The 21162-nt window shown below is 46.1% G+C and overlaps 1 protein-coding gene across 1 annotated transcript in view; it reads left to right on the plus strand.

Annotated features, from left to right (window-relative positions):
• The window catches only part of NR6A1 (nuclear receptor subfamily 6 group A member 1), a 224927-nt gene that overhangs the window by 194792 nt on the left and 8973 nt on the right, over positions 1-21162 (plus strand). The window contains 5 exon segments of the mRNA XM_038745192.1: positions 12229-12284; positions 16815-16969; positions 17933-18050; positions 18052-18158; positions 18507-18761. Coding sequence (XP_038601120.1) covers positions 12229-12284; positions 16815-16969; positions 17933-18050; positions 18052-18158; positions 18507-18761 — 691 coding nt within the window.

The following is a 21162-nucleotide window of genomic DNA, read 5'->3' on the forward strand; positions in this document are numbered from 1 at the left end:
ACTGACCCTTGAGGAACCCCTACAGTAAGGGGATGAGAGGGGGAGGATGAGCCTGCAAAAGAGACTGAGAATGAACGATCGGAGAGTAAGAGGAGAACCAGGAGAGGACAGAGTCTGTGAAGCCAAGGTTGGATAGCGTGTTGCGGAGAAGGGGGTGGTCCACAGTGTCGAAGGCAGCTGAGAGGTTGAGGAGGATTAGGATAGAGTAGGAGCCATTGGATTTGGCAAGCAGGAGGTCATTGGTGACCTTTGAGAGGGCAGTTTCCGTGCAGTGTAGGGGACGGAAGCCAGATTGGAGGGGGTTGAGGAGAGAGTTGGTGTTGAGGAATTCGAGGCAGTGCGTGTAGACGAACTCATTCAAGGAGTTTGGAAAGGAATGGTAGGAGATGTTAGATCAATTCAAGGGAGTTGGGCTGGTGCTTTAAATTATCATATTTATTACTGAAAGAAACTTTTGTGTAATTGAAGTGCATACATGTGATAAAACATCATCATCATCATCAATCGTATTTATTGAGCGCTTACTATGTGCAGAGCACTGTACTAAGCGCTTGGGAAGTACAAATTGGCAACATATAGAGACAGTCCCCACCCAACAGTGGGCTCACAGTCTAAAAGGAGGAGACAGAGAACAAAACCAAACATACTAACAAAATAAAATAAAAAAAATAAATAATCAGTATTTGAGCATGTACTATGTAACATACTCTACTAGGTACTTGAAAATAATAATAATGGTATTTGTTAAGTGCTTACTATGTGCCAAGCACTGTTCTAAGCACTGAAGGCAGCTCCTCCCTCAGAGATCTTATAATTTAAAGGGGAGCTGTTCAGTTAATCAGTGGTATTTATTGAATGCTTGCTGTGTTCAGAGACTGTACTACGTGCCTGGGAGAGTACAGTACAGTTGGTAGACCGAATCCCTGCCTACAAGGAGCTTACGATCTAGTTGGGGACAATAAAATAAATTTCTGATAGGGAGACCAACAAAGTATAAGGGTAGGAGAAACATATATTATGCATAAAATGGGAAGGGGTACTAGAAGATGAATAAATTAATAAACAAATGGGTACTAAGGGCGAACGATGGGATGACTTGATGGGAGGCAGAGGGAATTAGTTGGTGAATACCTCCTGGAGGAGGTGAATTTTTAGGAGGGCTTTGAAGGTTGGATGGAATGGGACTTGACTGGTTTGACTGGGGAGGGAGTTCCATGCAGGTGGAAAGGCATGTGTGTTGAGAAAAGTCTGTAATTATAATCTTAAAGATTTGTATAGCTTCCTATGAAAATGAGGTCCCTGCATGGGTGGGGAACCCAGTGTCTGGCCCACGCTTGGTTTGATACCAAGCTTTTAGACTGTGAGCCCACTGCTGGGTAGGGACTGTCTCTATATGTTACCAACTTGTACTTCCCAAGCGCTTAGTACAGTGCTCTGCACACAGTAAGCGCTCAATAAATACGATTGATGGTGATGATGATGATACGCCGGATGGAGTGGAGAGCAGTTACCTTGTAGACTGCTTGGACCTTCGGTCCCAGAGGCCCGTAGGTGGTTGCAAACACAAAAAAGAAGCGAGTCCTAGGTTTCCTCTGGTCTAGCAGTACGTAGAGACTGCCACAGTCACTTTGTCCGAAATGGGAGGTTGGAGGTGGCCTGGATGTTGTCCAAATGTGGCCAGGTTTATCTTTAGGCCTCCCTGATCCCAGAGACTCGGGACTCAGGGACTAAGTCTAGCCGGGAAGGCTCTAGGGAAAACTGTTTAGTGAATCTGTTGTTGGTGCTGCTTACAAAGACTCTATCTGTGGAGCCTAAATTTCTCAATTTTGGGGCTGTGGGAAAACCGGAAGCGTGGCCCCCACAAAGTGGAAACACTGAACAACGTCTTAAACCTCGTTGGTTATTTTTAATTTTATTTTATATTTGAAAGTGTCATCCGGGTAACCGCTCAGCTTCCACTGTGGAAGTTGAGGCTGCATATTTCAGTGACTTGAACTGGTGGCAGAGCTGCATCCAAAGTGCCACCCCTGGCTCCCAATTTACAGAGCTGCACAGAGCTTTCAGGAACACAGCTTTGACTCCCAAAATTCCCTGAGTTTACTTTATGGGATTACTATCATCATTATCAATCGTATTTATTGAGCGCTTACTATGTGCAGAGCACTGTACTAAGCGCTTGGGAAATACAGATTGGCAACACATAGAGACAGTCCCTACCCAACAGTGGGCTCACAGTCCCTGTAGGATTTTCTTTTGTTGAGCGTCTCTGGGAGTTTGATCTTGCGAGAGATGACGACGGTGGAGGAAATCAGGGTGAAATGAGAGAATCGGTCTCCATTCCTTCCTACTTGAGACGCAGGGTGGCCTGGGTCATGGGTTCGAATCCCGACTCCACCACATGTCTGCTGTGTGATCTTGGGCAAGTCACTTAACTTCTCTGGGCCTCAGTTCCCTCATCTGTAAAATGGGGATTAAGACTGTGAGCCCCACATGGGACAACCTGATCACCCTGTGTCCTCCGCAGCACTTAGAACAGTGCTTTGCACATAGTAAGCACTTAACAAATGCTTATTATTATTATTATTATTATTATTATTATTATTATTATTATTATTAGAGGAAAGAGCACGGGCTTGGGAGTCAAAGGACCAGGGTTTTAGTTTAGTGGCTTCCGAGCTTTTCCCAGTTTTTACCTTGATTCCTGTGGGCAAAGTTTAGTGGCTTCCGAGCTTTTCCCAGTTTTTCCCTTGATTCCTGCTGGCCAAGTTTAGTGGCTTCCGAGCTTTTCCCAGTTTTTACCTTGATTCCTGCGGGCAAAGTTTAGTGGCTTCCGAGCTTTTCCTAGTTTTTACCTTGATTCCTGCTGGCAAAGTTTAGTGGCTTCCAAGCTTTTCCCAGTTTTTACCTTGATTCCTGCTGGCAAAGTTTAGTGGCTTCCAAGCTTTTCCCAGTTTTTCCCTTGATTCCTGCTGGCAAGGTTTAGTGGCTTCCGAGCTTTTCCCGGTTCTTACCTTGATTCCTGCGGGCAAAGTTTAGTGGCTTCCAAGCTGTTCCCAGTTTTTCCCTTGATTCCTGCTGGCAAAGTTTAGTGGCTTCCGAGCTTTTCCCAGTTTTTACCTTGATTCCTGCTGGCCAAGTTTAGTGGCTTCCGAGCTTTTCCCAGTTTTTCCCTTGATTCCTGCTGGCCAAGTTTAGTGGCTTCCGAGCTTTTCCCAGTTTTTCCCTTGATTCCTGCTGGCCAAGTTTAGTGGCTTCCGAGCTTTTCCCAGTTTTTACCTTGATTCCTGCGGGCAAAGTTTAGTGGCTTCCGAGCTTTTCCTAGTTTTTACCTTGATTCCTGCTGGCAAAGTTTAGTGGCTTCCAAGCTTTTCCCAGTTTTTACCTTGATTCCTGCTGGCAAAGTTTAGTGGCTTCCAAGCTTTTCCCAGTTTTTCCCTTGATTCCTGCTGGCAAGGTTTAGTGGCTTCCGAGCTTTTCCCGGTTCTTACCTTGATTCCTGCGGGCAAAGTTTAGTGGCTTCCGAGCTTTTCCCAGTTTTTCCCTTGATTCCTGCTGGCCAAGTTTAGTGGCTTCCGAGCTTTTCCCAGTTTTTACCTTGATTCCTGCTGGCCAAGTTTAGTGGCTTCTGAGCTTTTCCCAGTTTTTACCTTGATTCCTGCGGGCAAAGTTTAGTGGCTTCCGAGCTTTTCCCAGTTTTTACCTTGAGTCCTGCGGGCAAAGTTTAGTGGCTTCTGAGCTTTTCCCAGTTTTTACCTTGATTCCTGCTGGCAAAGTTTAGTGGCTTCCGAGCTTTTCCCAGTTTTTCCCTTGATTCCTGCTGGCCAAGTTTAGTGGCTTCCGAGCTTTTCCCAGTTTTTACCTTGATTCCTGCTGGCCAAGTTTAGTGGCTTCCGAGCTTTTCCCAGTTTTTACCTTGATTCCTGCTGGCAAAGATTAGTGGCTTCTGAGCTTTTCCCAGTTTTTACCTTGATTCCTGCTGGCAAAGTTTAGTGGCTTCCGAGCTTTTCCCAGTTTTTACCTTGATTCCTGCGGGCAAAGTTTAGTGGCTTCCGAGCTTTTCCCAGTTTTTACCTTGATTCCTGCTGGCCAAGTTTAGTGGCTTCCGAGCTTTTCCCAGTTTTTCCCTTGATTCCTGCTGGCAAAGTTTAGTGGCTTCCGAGCTTTTCCCAGTTTTTCCCTTGATTCCTGCTGGCAAAGTTTAGTGGCTTCCAAGCTTTTTCACCCCCTAGTTTCGAGGGAGACACTGACACCTGCTGGCAGCCTTGGGGGCCTTCACAATTGAAGGCGAAGCTAATAATAATAATAATAATAATGATAATTATTATTATTATTATTATCATTTATAATAATACTAATACTACTAATAATAATAATGGCATTTATACTACTACTACTAACAATAATAATAATAATAATGAGGGCATTTACAGTGCTCTGCACACAGTAAGCACTCGATAAATACGATTGATTGATTTATGCCCAGCTGTCTTGAAGCAAACCTTTGATTTAATAAGCATGGTATTTGCGAAGCGCTTGCCATGTGCCAAGCACTGTCCGAAGCACCAGGGTAGTAATAATAATGATGGCATTTGTTCAGCGCTTAGTATGTGCGCTGTTCTAAGCACCAGGGTAGGAATAATAATGATGGCATTTGTTAAGCGCTTACTAGGTGCGCTGTTCTATGCACCGGGGTAGTAATAATAAGGATGGCATTTGCTAAGCGCTTACTATGTGCGCTGTTCTAAGCACCGGGGTAGTAATAATAATGATGGCATTTGTTAAGTGCGCTGTTCTATGCACCGGGGAAGTAATAATAATGATGGCATTTGTTCAGCGCTTACTACGTGCGCTGTTCTAAGCACCGGGGTAGTAATAATAATGATGGCATTTGTTAAGTGCTTACTATGTACGCTGTTCTATGCACCGGGGTAGTAATAATAATGATGGTGTTTAAGCGCTTACTATGTGCACTGTTCTATGCACCGGGGTAGTAATAATAATGATGGCATTTGTTCAGCGCTTACTATGTGCGCTGTTCTATGCACCGGGGTAGTAGTAATGATGGCATTTGTTAAGCGCTTACTATGTGTGCTGTTCTAAGCACCGGGGTAGTAGTAATAATGATGGCATTTGTTAAGCGCTTACTATGTGTGCTGTTCTAAGCACCAGGGTAGTAATAATAATGATGGCATTTGCTCAGCGCTTACTACGTGCGCTGTTCTAAGCACCGGGGTAGTAATAATAATGATGGCATTTGCTAAGCGCTTACTATGTGCGCTGTTCTATGCACCGGGGTAGTAATAATAATGATGGCATTTGTTAAACGCTTACTATGTGCACTGTTCTATGTTTGTACATATTTATTACTCTGTTTTACTTGTACATATCTATTCTATTTATTTTATTTTGTTAGTATGTTTGGTTTTGTTCTCTGTCTCCCCCTTTTAGACTGTGAGCCCACTGTTGGGTAGGGACTGTCTCTATATGTTGCCAATTTGTGCTTCCCAAGCGCTTAGTACAGTGCTCTGTGCATAGTAAGCGCTCAATAAATACGATTGATTGATTGATTGGTTGTTCTATGCACCGGGGTAGTAATAATAATGATGGCATTTGTTAAGCGCTTACTATGTGCGCTGTTCTAAGCACTGGGGTAGTAATAATAATGATGGCATTTGCTAAGTGCTTACTATGTGTGCTGTTCTAAGCACTGGAGTAGTAATAATAATGATGGCATTTGTTAAGCGCTTACTATGTGCGCTGTTCTAAGCACCGGGGTAGTAGTAATAATGGTGGTATTTGTTAAGCGCTTACTATGTGCGCTGTTCTAAGCATCAGGGTAGTAGTAATAATGATGGTATTTGTTCAGTGCTTACTATGTGCGATGCACTGTTCTAAGCGCTGGGGGGGATACAAGGTGATCAGGTCACAGTCTTAATCCCCATTTTACAGATGAGGTAACTGAGGCTCAGAGAAGTTAAGTGACTTGCCCCAGGTCACACAGCGGCCGTGTGGCGGAGCCGGGATTAGAACCCGGGACCTCTGGGTTAGAGAAGCAGCGTGGCTCAGTGGAAAGAGCCCGGGCTTTGGCGTCAGAGGTCATGGGTTCGAATCCCGGCTCCACCAATTGTCAGCTGTGTGATTTTGGGCAAGTCACTTCACTCCTCTGGGCCTCAGTGACCTCGTCTGTAAAATGGGGATGAAGACTGTGAGCCCCCCGTGGGACAACCTGATCACCTTGTAACCTCCCCAGCGCTTAGAACAGTGCTTTGCACATAGTAAGCGCTTAAAAAATGCCATTATTATTATTATTAACGTGGGACAACCTGATCACCTTGTAACCTCCCCAGCGCTTAGAACAGTGCTTTGCACGTAGTAAGCGCTTAATAAATGCCACTATTGTTATTATTATTCTATCCACGGTAATCAGGTTGTCCCACGTTGGGCTCCCGGTCTTAATCCCCATTTTACAGATGAGGTAACGGTGGCACAGAGAAGATAAGTGGCTTGCCCAAGGTCGCCCAAGGCGGAGCGGGGATTAGAACCCACGTCCCCTGAGTCCCAAGCTTGTGCTCCTTCCACGAAGGCAGTGATTTCCAGGGTATTTTTTTCTTTGATGACGCCCTACCTGCAGCACCCATCCCAGATTACCCTGCAGAGTTATTGCTAGGGGTGCTAGGGCCCTGAACCCAAACCCCACCAGGGCTACTTGCTGGCCCATCTGGAAGTCACAATTCCTAATAATAGTCATAATAATAATGGCATTTATTAAGCGCTTGCTATGTGCAAAGCACTGTTCTAAGCGCTGGGGAGGTCACAAGGCGATCAGGTCGTCCCTCGGGGGGCTCCCAGCCTTCATCCGCATTTTCCAGATGAGGGAACTGAGGCACAGAGAAGTTAAGTGACTTGCCCGAGGGCGGCTCCGCACAGTGACCCCATTTTTTAAATTTTTTGATGGCATTTGTTAAGCGCTTACTATGTGCAGAGCACTGTTCTAAGCGCTGGGGGGGGGGGGTGATCAAATTGTCCCACGCGGGGCTCCCAGTCTTCATCCCCATTTTACAGATGAGGGAACTGAGGCTCGGAGGGGTGAAGTGACTTGCCCAAGGTCACCCAGCAGACGTGTGGCAGAGGCGGGATTCGAACCCACGACCTCTGACTCCAAAGCCCGGGCCCTTTCCACTGAGCCACGCTGCTTCTCTCGAATAGTGGCTGTGGTTACCGCAGATGAGGAGCCGCGTGGCTCAGTGGAAAGAGCCCGGGCTTTGGAGTCAGAGGTCGTGGGTTCGAATCCCGGCTCCGCCAATTGTCAGCTGGGTGACTCGGGCAAGTCACTTAACTTCTCTATGCCTCAGTTACCTCACCTGTAAAATGGGGATTAAGTCTGTGAGCCCCACGTGGGACAACCTAATCACCTTGTATCCCCCCAGTGCTTAGAACAGTGCTTTGCACATAGTAAGTGCTTAATAAATAATTAATAATACTTATTAATAATTAATAATTATTATTAATAATTAATAATAAATAAATGCCATCATCATCATGAGGGTAATCTGCTTGGCAGTCTTCTAGACTGTGAGCCCGCTGTTGGGTAGGGACTGTCTCTATGTGTTGCCGACTTGTACTTCCCAAGCGCTTAGTACAGTGCTCTGCACACAGTAAGCGCTCAATAAATACGATTGATTGATTGATTGGCAGGGCTCCTGCCCCTGCTCCTGTAGATTATTTCAGGCAGCTAGGCCGGGTGGAAAGAGGCTTCATCATCATCAATCGTATTTATTGAGCGCTTACTATGTGCAGAGCACTGTACTAAGCGCTTAAGGTTCTCAAGGCTTCCCTTGAGAACCTCTGCAGTCCTGTGTTTGGAAACTACTGAACTGGGGCTTCGGCTTCTTGAGGAAGAACAAACCCTGACATTTATTAAGGAAAAGTGCTTACCTGTATGCTTTTCTGTGTGTTGAAGATGCGGGAGGGAAGGGTTTTTTTCCGGGAAACGGGCTAGTTAGAATGCTATTTGTGCAAATAATAATAATAATTGTATGTAGAAATCATACCTGTGGTGTGCAAATAATAATTGTATGGAGAAATCGTAACTGTGGTATTTGTTAAGCGCTAAGCAGCGTGGCTCAGTGGAAAGAGCATGGACTTTGGCGTCAGAGGTCATGGGTTCACATCCCGGTTCTGCCCATTGTTAGCTGTGTGACCCTGGGCAAGTCACTTCACTTCTCCGTGCCTCAGTTACCTCATCTGGAAAATGGGGATTAAGACTGTGAGTCCCTTGTGGGACAACCTGATCACCTTGTAACCTCCCCAGCGCTTAGAACAGTGCTATGCAATCAATCAATCAATCGTATTTATTGCGCGCTTACTGTGTGTGCAGAGCACTGTACTAAGCGCTTGAGAAGTACAAGTTGGCAACATATAGAGACAGTCCCTACCCAACAGTGGGCTCACAGTCTAAAAGGGGAGTCTAAAAGGGGAGTCTAAAAGGGGGGAGTCTAAAAGGGGAGTCTAAAAGGGGCTTAGTAAGCGCTTAATAAATGCCATTATTATTATTATTATTATTATTATTATTATGTTCCGAGCACTGTACTAAGGGCTGTGGGAGAACATAAGCAAATCAGGTTGGGCACAGTCCCTGTCCCATGTCAAACTCATAGTCTTAATCCCCATATTAAAGATGGGGTCACTGAGGGACAAAGAAGTGAAGTGACTTGCCCAAGACCACTGAGCCTGTTGGGTAGGGGTTGTTTCCGTTTGTTGCCGAATTGTACTTTCCGAGCGCTTAGTACAGTGCTGTGCACACAGCACTCAATAAATCATCATCATCATCAATCGTATTTATTGAGCGCTTGCTATGTGCAGAGCACTGTACTAAGCGCTTGGGAAGTACAAATTGGCAACATATGATTGTGTCATGCTTGTGTCAGTTAATAAATACGATTAATAAATTAATCCTATTTAATTAATTAATTGTTTAATTAATAATTAATTAATTAATTGATGTGATTGAATGAATGAATGAATACACAGCAGACAAGTGATGGACCCATGACCTTCTGATTTTCAGGCCTGTGCTCTATCTACTAGGCCATGCGGCTTCTCTGTCCCACAAAAGGCTCCCATTCCAAGTAGGAGGGAGTAGGATTTAATCCCCATTTTTGAGGTGAGGAAACTGGACCACAGAGAAGACAAGTGACTTGCCCAGGGTCACACAGCAGACACGTGGCAGAGCCGGGATTAGAACCTATGCTCTTTCCATTAGGTCGCACTGTTTCTATGGGAACAGTCCCATTGGAAGCGCCATTCAATTTTTTGGCTGGATGTTCATATTCAATACAGCAGCTGTGAGCCCTTTCACATTTCTTTAGAAAGCCAGAGCTACGGGAATCTTTGAGACTCCCTGTCCCATCGCCTTTGGATGACTGGAAAGTTCCGAGTTGGCCATCTTAAGCCAAGAACAGATGCAGCGGTTTTTCAATAAGTAAAACGTATTCAGCTCAGCCAAAGATCACAGACTGCTTTCTGTGCCCGCTGAAATGCATTCAGAGCTCTGTCTGCCCAGCCGAGCAATTACAAATCATTATTATCTAACTGTGAACTGACACAAGCATGAAAATGTGCTTCAAGATTTGTCTTTCCCCTTCATCCAAACTGCTACCACTCGATCCAAACACTTATATAGCCTGCCTTGACTACTGCATCAGCCTCCTCGCTGGCCTCCCTGCTTCCTGCCTCTTCCCCTCTCAGGTCTTTACTTCACTCTACTGCCCAGATCAATTTTTCTCATCAAAAAAATCCAAAAAAAAAACCTGTTCAGTCCCCATTCCTCAAGAACCTCCAGTGGATGCCCATTCACCTCTGCATCAAACAGAAACTTCTTACCATTGGCTTCAAAGAACTCATGCGGTCCCTCCTCTCCTCTATTACCTTGCTGAAGAGGGGAGAGATTTCAGAGATCTTTAGGGAATATCTGTTAACCTACATTCCTTCCAACATACGCTGAAGGAAGGTGGTGTGTTTCCTTCATGTTTTCTCAGGCTAACCTTAAGGAAAGCCTCAAATTATTGGGCAGCAATAGGAGGGACAGGTGCAGGGAAGGGGCAGGCAGTGGGACAAAGTTAAGAAAATAATAATAAATCGAAAAAAGTGGGGCTGGCCAGTGTACAGGATGCCCTCAGGGAGGGCTAAGCTACAGTCGATTGAGGTTTGCGTGACACAACGTAAGATGCCCCACAGCATCTTCCCCACAGCACCTGTATATATGTATATATGGTTGTACATATTTATTACTCTATTTATTTATTTATTTATTTTGCTTGTACATATCTATCCTATTTATTTTATTTTGTTAGTATGTTTGGTTTTGTTCTCTGTCTCCCCATTTTAGACTGTGAGCCCACTGTTGGGTAGGGACTGTCTCTGTATGTTGCCAATTTGTACTTCCCAAGCGCTTAGTACAGTGCTCTGCACATAGTAAGCGCTCAATAAATGCGATTGATGATGATGATGATGATGCCATATCCAGTGTTCCTTTTTACAAAGTGTACATGCTGTCCTGGAACCTGCTATTTGGCACCACGCAAACAGCATAGGATTCATAAATCGCCAGAGCCTGATAGGTGGCAGATGTTTCCTGGCTCTCTGATTGAGGGGATGACTATTCAGGGAGGAAAGGGCCAAGGGTAACCATAGGTTTTTGCCCCCAAAGTCCAGCCCAGAAGCGCACACCTCACAATATATCCGTTAGGAAGAGCAACCTGGGAACCTCCGGGTGAAAGAGCGGCTCTATGTTGTTCACCATCTGGTGAGAAGGAACTTTTTCAACTCGACTCCAGAGTCAGTAGTACATCAGTGAATCAAGCAGCGTAGTAGCAGTCGGGGGTGTTACAGCTTCGCAAAGATCCTTTTGAGAGTAAGAATGAGTGAGAGTGTGCACTCATGGGGGTCCCCGCTTGAATGTTTTTCAACTTGCCCTCTGCCTTTCCAGCTGGGTTGGATCATTCAGGTCTAGGCTAGGAGGAAGCCTTATCTGAAACACTTGTGCCAATTTCTATGCCTTGCCTCCTTCCCAAAGCCTTACCCCTCCTCCTTCCCAGACCGGAGCCAGGAGTTCATTATCCAGGAAGAGCAAATCCTCCGGTCACCTCTTCCCTGCACCTGGTTCTTCCTCAAAGACCTCTCTCACAGAAGGCCTGCCGCTCAGCTCCAAGCTTAAAGGATGGGATCGCAGCCCAAAGCACATAGGCTACAAACATTTTTTCAGGGCTACTCCCAAAGTTGCGCGTGTGTTTTAAATAGTTGCATTGATTCATAAAGGCTTCTTAGCTTTTATGCATGTCAGTATGTTCTTAGATCTGACAGACGTCTCCTTTTCTTTCCTGTTCAGTGGCAGCTGGTACGTGGTCAGGAATGGATCTGTAGCAGGTGGTCCTGCACCCTAGGTTTGCCCAACAGACATGCTACTTTCTGCCCAGCCAACTCCAGTTCCTTCCCTTTCCACATGCCAGAGGGATCAGGAGAAATACAGGTGTCCAAATGCTGAAACCCTGCAGCAATTTCTCTCCTCCCATTTGTTACCACACAGCTTGAGCCTTAGCTTCTGCTAAAAGATTTGTCAGCCCAAATCTGTGGACAGTTTGGGGTATAGTCGTACTGCAGAATAGACTTCTGGAGGCACCAAGTCATAGTTATTAAAAAAAAGGTTTAGGCTTCCTTTGAAGGACTGCCCTTTAAAATGCTATCTGCTGAATGACAAGAACCTTTTTCTCTTGGCATCGGAATGATTTTTAACTTCAGGCAAGTGCATCTTTCACTGCAGTAAGAGGAAATGAGGGGACAACTGGAGTCCTCCTAGACAACTTTTGTCCTCTTACAGATCAGATGAGGCCCCAGGATTAAAAGAAATCAGGCCGAAGACAATGAATACCAATGGAAATGATGTCCCAGCACTGTGGATTTTTCTGGCCATCAAATACTTCATTATGCATGTGGGCATTGCTTCTCAAGAAAAGGGCTTGGTTGACGTGTTGTAGACTGATTGGGTTTTGTATACCAAACTCTCCCTCAGTGGGCCTCATTTTACCATCTCCAAATGTTTCATTCTCTCAGAGTTCCCCCTTTCCTTTACATAGTGGAGATTGACACCCGTGAGCAATGGAAGCTGAATTTACTGCCAAACTTGTTCTGTTGGTATGTCTAACCTGCTTTTCTATCTGTGCTTCCTTCCAGCAATCAGGGAAGATGGCATGCCAGGGGGTAGGAATAAAAGTATTGGACCTGTCCAGGTAAGCCCATTACCCTGAGTGGGGTGACCCTTGGCACAGATGAGTTCTTATTTCCTGCCACTGACTTCTGAGTGGGAACTTGAATTCGCAGGTATTCCTGGGATCCTGGGAGCAGCTGACTGGGATCGCTGAAAGAGGGTTGGCCTTTAATAGGTGGAGAGTCCTGTTTCTCATTCTGATTTATCTTTCAGTGCCCATAAGAAGCATTCCTCTTATGAACAATAATAATAATTATAGTATTTGTTAAGCGATGACCAAGTACCAGACACTTTTCTAAGCACTGGGGTAGATACAAGATAATAGGTTTGGACACAGTCCCTGTCCCACATAGGGCTCACAGTCTTAATCCCCATTTTGCAGATGAGGAAACTGAGGCACAGATGTTAAGTGACTTACCCAAGGTCACACAGACAAGTGGCAGAGCCAGGATTAGAACCCATGACCTTCTGATTCCTAGGGCCATGCTCTACTGTGCCATGCTGCTTCTCAGTAGGGAGAGCGGGAAGCTTTAACAATTTGAAAGGGAATTGAGTGGAATGACTGGAAGACCGGAGGCTAAGTGGTTCTTCCGCTCACAGTTTCAGTGGTCTTCAGAGAAGGGAGGGCTCTAGTCTGATCATAATTTATTTCATCTGCTAGTGCCTAGGTCATCCTAGAACAGAGACTCTTCTTTAAACAGTTAAGATGATTCCTCAAAAATCTCCAGTGGGTACCAATCAATCTGCGCATCAGGCAGAAACTTCTCATCCTCGGCTTCAAGGCTGTACATCACCTCGCCCCCTCCTACCTCACCTCCCTTCTCCAGCCCAGCCCGCACCCTCCGCTCCTCTGCCACTAATCTCCTCACCGGGCCTCGTTCTCACCTGTCCCGCCATTGACCCCCAGCCCACGTCATCCCCCTGGCCTGGAATGCCCTCCCTCTGCCCATCCACCAAACTAGCTCTCTTCCTCCCTTCAAGGCCCTACTGAGAGCTCACCTCCTCCAGGAGGCCTTCCCAGACTGAGCCCCCTCCTTCCTCTCCCCCTCCTCCCTCTCTCCATCCCCCCTGCCTTATGTCCTTCCCTTCCCCACAGCACCTGTATATATGTATATACGTTTGCATGTATTTATTACTCTATTTATTCATTTATTTTACTTGTACATATCTATTCTATTTATTTTATTTTGTTAATATGTTTTGTTCTCTGTCTCCCCCTTCTAGACTGTGAGCCCACTGTTGGGTAGGGACCATCTCTAGATGTTGCCAACTTGTACTTCCCAAGAGCTTAGTACAGTGCTCTGCACACAGTAAGCGCTCAATAAATATGATTGATTGATTGATTAAGAGCATAAATTCTCCATAGAAAGGGGACCAGTTTTATCAATAAAGAACAAAAATGATCTGTTCCCTCCCCTTCCTTCCCCATTTGCCCTCTTTCTCCCTCCTTCCCCTTTTTCACCCCTTGCCTCCCTTCTCCTCCCGTCCTCCCTTTTCCTCTTCCCTTCTCTTTCCTTCCTTTACCCTTTCTTTCTCTTCCCCCTTTCTCTCTCCTCCCCCATTTTGCCCTCTTTCTTTCCCTTCCTCCCTTTCCACTCCTCCCCCACTCACACTACCCCCGCCCATTTTCCCCATTTCTTCCTTATCCTTATCCATCCAGATAAGTCCTCCACACATAACTTCACACAGCTCCTCAGGTTTTACTGTTTTTGGCAAAGAAGAATGAATCCAGCTTGGAGTGTTTTGAAGTGGTTTAGTAAAAGAGCCCCCATTGTGTTTCCCTCACAGAATAGCCATCATCATGATCTTGAGATAACCCAATCTTGAGTGTCTTCCAGGGCAACCTATTGTTCCAAGCCCCCAAAAAGTTGCAGGCCCTGGGCTTCAAGGATCCCCCAAGTCAGTACTGTCCAGTTAGACCATGGAGCACATATAATAAGCTTTCAAACAGACTTGACTGAGTTAGTCCAGAACCTGGGTTTCCATTAAGGTGTTGGATGGAGTACAGTTAGGGAATTAGAGAGCATTTCTTTTGATAATTCCCATCTATCTGGATAGAGCGCTATCTGATGTCAGAAGAAACAGTTGTGCTCATCTGCACGGCACCCATCAAAGCATGTGAACTATAGTTTGAAAGTTTTCCTTGATGTAGGCTTCATTGAGAAAGTAACCCCTGTGCTGTAGACAGTGTATTATTCATTTATGCCTTGTTGTTCTTTGGCCCACTGCTCCTTCTCCTCTGGATGCTTTTACAGGTTTCCAGTTAGAGAAGAAGAAAAAGCAGGACAGACAGGGCCATTATTCTAGGGATCTAGCAATGAGCAGCTTGCCGTTGTTCACTCTCTTGTGGAACCTTTTTTTACCTGCTGGAGCCGGGCCTAGGTCACCTAACTTAGAGCAGGCTTGGTCAGTGTGTGCCTTAGCAGCAGGGAAAGTCCATCTTTGCCTGACCTTAATGGAATTGAAGGAGATTCAAAAATAAATAAATAAAAACTCGGAGTCCTCTCACCTCCCCCAGGAAAGGAGAATATTGAGGTGCGGAACTATGCCAGGTTCAGATCAGGCTGTGGTCAGCTGCCTTCAAGAACAAAATGGACAGATCTCTGAGCCACCTGATCAGCAGGCCATTCAGACCCCCTGAATTGACACACGCACTTCAATCCTTGCAAAGCCCCCAGTTTATCCAGTAAATCTTGTCACCGGTTGTTCCAAGTCAGGAACCCAGTAAATGGCTTGCTGATTGATGAGCCTGTTTGTCTGAACATGCCTTGTAAAATGCTAGGTAATTTGTCCTGTTGCCTTCAGAGGTCCCACAGACAAATTATTTGTTTTTGAGGTACATGTGACAATGTGAACACCAACGTATTAAAAATGGAAAGGGAATTAATTCATTTAGCAGCCTCCAGTTCCATTGATATAGTACAAGTCAGATCGACACTTCCCATTTCCCCGGGGGGTTGATTGCTCAGGTAGACCTCAAGAGGCTTCTGTCAGTGGGGTTAAGAAAACTCAGGTCAGGAGGCATTTGGTGTGACTAGAAACCTCTTATTCCCTTCACTTGAGCCTTTCCGGTGCCCATTTTCTAGCCAGCAGCCTCTGGTTAGAGTAAAGCAATTCAGTGGACTGCAGTGACCATTTATGGGGCATGGAGGGGCAAAATGCACCCAAGAAAGGCTGTTGTCAGAGCAGAAGAAACTGGCTAAGTGTCCCTTTGTCAGGGCTGGTAGCTAATATTTACTGAGCACCAGCCTAGGATTGAGATGAACAGCCCTTCTGTAGAAGCTGACATACTTTGGATGTCAGGTGTGTTCCATAGCGTGGCTTCTGATTACATGTATTCTTTATTTGAGTGCTCCACATTGTTTAGCTGACATTTTGCTCCATTTCTTTTTCAATATTTGGGAGTCAGGTGATGGAGACTTTCCTCCCCAAATGTTTGGGCAAAAATCCTCTCCCAGCCCAGGTGCCCCAGGCCAGGAGCTGTGTAAAATGGAATTGGAGATATTGGGAACTGCATGGTTTCAGGGGCAGTGGGGGAAGAGAACTTCCCCATGTTTTCCTGTTTTCGATCGATGATCTAATGATCTGATGTAGTTAGCGCTGCCTGTCTCCAATCCAGAAGTCCTCCAGATAAGTCCTGTAGGAGAGCCAGAATTTCTATGATGCTGCAGCATTCAGTTTCTCCAAAGACAATGATGGGAGGGAGATGGGAGCAGGGCAGACCCCCTTTCTGAAAATGTAACCATTTCCTGAGGCTCATCCAAGTAGAGAAGCAACATGGCCTAGTGGAAAGAGCAGGGGTCTGGGAATAAGAAGACCTGGGTTCTAATCCCAGCTCTGCCACTTGCCTCAGTTACCTCATCTGTAAAATGGGGATTGACTGTCCAACCTGATTATCTTTTATCAATCAATCATATTTATTGAGTGCTTACTATGTGCAGAGCACTGTACTAAGTGCTTGGGAAGTACAAATTGGCAACATATAGAGACAGTCCCTACCCAACATTGGGCTCACAGTCTAAAAGGGGGAGACAGAGAAAAAAAACCCAAGCATACTAACAAAATAAAATAAATAGATATGTACAAGTAAAATAAATAAATAAATAAATAAATAGAGTAATAAATATGTACAAACATATATACATATATACAGGTGCTGTGGGGAAGGGAAGGAGGTAAGATGGGGGGGGACGGAGAGGGGGACGAGGGGGAGAGGAAGGAAGGGGCTCAGTCTGGTTAATACCTCAGTGGTTAATATAGTGCCTGGCACATAGAAAATGCTTGAGAAATACCATTTTAAAAAAGCAACAAAAAGAGAGTTGTAAATTAAAAGTGGAGCTGTGCATTTTAGAACCTTATGGATATCTCTGTGGAACATTATGGAGATCTATGGGGAAGTAAATTTCTAGATCTTAATGACTTCACCCTTCCACTCAAGCTAAGTAACTCATTAAAAGGAATTTATTTCATAAAGCTAAGGTGGGGGTTGGGGAAGGATCCTGGACATTTATGTGGTTTCATAATGCATGTGAAATTCTTATGTCCCCCAAAGATATCCGAAGAAGAGATTGAAAGAATTATGTCTGGACAAGAATTTGAGGAGGAGGCAAATCACTGGAGCAACAACGGCGACAGTGACCACAGTTCTCCCGGAAATGGGGTTTCTGAGAGCAACCAGCCATCCCCCGTGTCCACCCTCTCTTCAAGGTGTGGCCCTAATTGCCCTTCTACCACTGGGATTGCTAATATGTGCTTTTGGGAGAGGTCCAGGGGAAAAGGCACCATTTTTGCCCACCCTGTTGAGTGGTCCCATCAGTCAATCGAATTTATTGAGCGCTTACTCTGTGCAGAGCACTGTGGAGTAGACCCTTGAAAACAGTCCCAGCCCGTGGACCTAAAGGACGCGGAAAGGGCCTGAAAGTCGTTACGACAGAACCTGCCTCGTTGTGACAGTATAAATCCCTGCTTTATTCGACATTGCCATGAAAGGAGCCTGGCTGAATTAAATGCAATCAGTATAGAGTGATTGAATGGTAGAGACGTGGGGGCTCCTCACACACATTAAATAGTAAGTGGCATTTCTGTTTTCGGGGGTCCTATGCACAATTAGGGACTCCCCACCCCAGGAAACTGGAACTCTTTCTCATCAGAAATGGGAGAGATGAGGTTGGAGGTGAAAGATAAAGTTTTGCTCATTTTGGGCAAGGAACTTGTCTACTAATTATATTGTATTGTCCTCTCCCAAGTGGTTAATTCAGTGTTCTGCACATAGTAAGCATTCAGTTAGTACCATTTATTGATTGTGTTTTGGGAGAAGAAGAAGGGGCTGATGTGAAAGGAGGAGCCCAGATCTCATTCCTGGCTCCATATGGACTTTCTAGCATGCTCTGCTCATCTTCTCTGCACCTCAATTCTCATCTGGGAAGTAAGGGGCGTATCTGCCCCTGTCACCACCGTTATGGTCCCCATGGGAGTTTCCCAAGATGGGGAGAAAGCAAGGGAATCTGTCCATAAGGACCCTGCATCCTAGCTACCTCTGAAGAAGAGTATGAGGGTAATTGAGTCAGTGCGCAAGACAGGGTGAGCTCTAGGCCCCGCAGAGACACTAGAGAGTTCAAGAGAATGTATCACGGGGGTTGTTGTCATTTCCATGGAACTCTCCTCTCGCAGGTCTGTGGAGCTGAACGGATTCACGGCATTCAGGGAGCAGTACATCGGGACCCCAGTGCCCCCGCACTATCAGTACATACCGCACCTTTTTAGCTATTCTACTCACTCCCCGCTGCTGCCCCCCGCAAGCACGGAGCCTTGATCCCCAGTCCCACAGCCTGATTCATCAGTTGGTGTCTGCCGAGGACCTGGAGCCCCTCGGCACGCCAATGCTGATTGAGGACGGGTGAGTGAGCAAGTGGGCCGGAGGGGGGGACAACCGGAGCAAAGTGCAGGGGCGGCCCTCCGCTCCCCAAGAAAGCACTTCATTCCCTACAGGGGAGCAGTCGAGATGTGCGCCCGTGTGGACCTGTCTGAGAACAGAAATTTTGACTGGGACTTGATTCAAGTGGGATGGGATTTGGAGCCTTCTTCCAAAAGGAAGGAGCATCAAGTGTGACCTCCCTTGTTATTGGCAAGAAGGGATCTCTGCAGCCAGAGCTCAACACCAGCAGCAGCAGCCTTTTGTGTCTGGGTTTGTCATCTTCCTCTCCTTGATCAGGCTTTCTGGTTTCGTTGCCGCTTCCGCCCCTAGGTACAAGGTGACTCAGGCCGAGCTGTTCGCGCTGCTCTGTCGCCTGGCCGACGAGCTGCTTTTCAGACAGATCGCCTGGATCAAGAAGCTGCCGTTCTTCTGTGAGCTCTCAATCAAGGACTATACATGCCTGCTAAGCTCCACGTGGCAGGAGCTGATCCTGCTGTCTTCGCTAACAGTTTACAGCAAGCACATCTTCGGGGACCTGGCTGATGTGACCTCCAAGTACTCTCCCTCTGACGAGGAACTGCACAGGTAAGGCGGGGAGCCAGCTGCCGGAGTCCAGGGCCTTCCCCGGTTCCTGGCTTTCACTGAGCAAAGCCAAGCTGCATTTATGTGGGGCCCCGTGAGCGGACTTGGCCCTTTGCGCCTCTCCCCATCCCCTCCAACGTAAAATGCCCGTATTTGGTTGAACGCATTCTCCCAGTGACCCATGCCACTTTTCATAACCCTTTTGTCTGGTCCCAGGGCAGCCAAAGTCCAACCTGGCAAGGCGGGCATTCTGGGGTTCCACTCTCCTGGTGGCGCCGGGCATGGCCGATCTGAGACATCAGTTCATTCAGAAGACTGCGGGAACGACCAATCAATAGTATTTATTGAGTACATACAGTGAGCCTACCACTCTACTAGATGCTTGGGAGAGTACAGCTCAGTAGGATTAATAGATACAGTTCTGTCACATCTAAATAACGCAGAGCATGCTGTTCATATGGTCCAAAGCTTGGCAGGAGGTAACTCTGGCTGATTTCACATCTAACTAGCACTTAGGATGGGGTGCTGCCGAACTGAATGGAGAGAGCCAGCCTTAGCATCATTTTTTCTCATCCCACTCACGTGCAGATGAATGCCCTGGGGGTACATGGTGGCTTTACCCTGGAGTGTTAGAGGTCAGCAGCCAGTGGGAGCCTTGCTTTGCGAAAGGCCACACCTGGTGAATCCAGCTTCCCACATCCTGGGCTGGAGCTCCCGGCAGCCATCCCAGAGCAGGCTGAAGAAGAACAGTTGGTGCCGGTGATCCGTTATGGTTACACTGGGCCCTCTCCGTCCTGAGATCTAGAAACAGCCCCTCCGAGGGGCATTGCCCGGGCTCAGAGAGAATCCTGGAATAAAGGTCAACATATAAATAGCCCTAGTAGACAGGAGAAAAGACTCAATAACAACTCTTCAGAGAAGTCGATGAAGGGAGGAGGCTGGGAGCTCACGACCCTGTTCATACAGTCTTCTGTTATTAATGGCCTTTATGTTTTTTTGGGTGATATAAATTTCATAGTTGTGCAACTCAGTTGACACTCTGCCCAGGAAACAGAGCTATCTGATGTCCCGAGTGACCTTACTAACGCTGGAGGCTCTAATTCATTGTTTCCGTCAGTTTGCTCTTCTACAGTACAAGAGTCAGGCAGCTCAGTGTTTAGATAACAGGCAGACTGTCACAATATTGTCCAAACTTTTGCAGGGTTTGCTTAGATGGATGCCAATCCTCCTTGTTTGCATTTTGCATGCCTTGGGTTTGGTGCAGGGGTCAGCTGCTGTGCTGGCTTAATTACAGGGTGATGAATTTCCTGACTCACTTCACAGGTCAGGGGATATCAAGCTGGGAGAAGTGCTGAGTTTTCTGGGTAGGCGAACTAAGTGAAGCGTTGTTCCCCTTGCCTGCCTCCTACCTAAAGTGTGTTTTATTCAATGCATTTTGAAGTTTTTTATGGTATTTGTTAAGTGCTTACTTTGTGTCAGGCACTGTATTAAGTGCTGGGTTAATGAGTGCTTACTTTTGGAACAAGCACTCAGATGAATTTCTGGTTTACGATCTACAGTGTCGGGGGAAAGTGGACACGCTGGGAAAGAACTAGCCAGGCAAATTTAGGGAGGTCGGGGGAAAGCAAGAGTATGTTACTTTTGGGAGGGAATGGTCCCCAGGCCCCCCACTGCTCCAGGCAGGGCTGTCCTTGGTCCAAAACAGTCACAAGCTACCCAGCATTTGAACAGGATATGGCTTCTCTCCAGCAATGATGATGAGGAAGGGATGGATACATTGTTGACTGGAAAATTGATGTCTGAGTACCCAAGGTGATGCTTGTATTTTAAATGATCTCTGCCCGAGTGTTTACACCCCTGTTGAAAATCCAACTGAACGGTAAGAGGAATGGTGCCTAATTCCCTGAAGGGACTGGGTTGTTGAAGTAGATCTAAGAGTCTGGATCGGGACTTTTTTAACGTTAATTTAAACAGGGGAAGTTGTATCAGAGCAATGGATAGCCAGTAGATTGACAGTTTTGCTATGTTAAATTTGTAATGCCTGTGAAAATTTGAACTTTAAGGAGAATGCAAGGGATTGGAGGGAATTCCGAGTTTGTGCATCTGATTGGGAAGAGCCTAGGAGATTTATTTCAGGGTATTTACAGAGTATTTTGAAATGCACAAACGTTAGACTATTTACATATGCACGTAATTAGTAATACTGAGTAGTTTTGTCTGTCTTGCTCTTTCTGTCAGTCTCACTCTCTCTCTCTGTCTCTTTCTCTCTCTCCCTCCCTCTTACCTGCCCTTTATCAATTTTGGAGTGAGAATGGGCTTCGACTGCTCTAGTGATGCCTTCCTAGATGATGCATTGCCTGTTTGCTTTTTTCCCTTGGCTAATATTGAATCAAATTTATGGCGC

Source organism: Tachyglossus aculeatus, chromosome 4, assembly GCF_015852505.1.
Source record: "Tachyglossus aculeatus isolate mTacAcu1 chromosome 4, mTacAcu1.pri, whole genome shotgun sequence".
Lineage (NCBI taxonomy): Eukaryota > Metazoa > Chordata > Mammalia > Monotremata > Tachyglossidae > Tachyglossus > Tachyglossus aculeatus.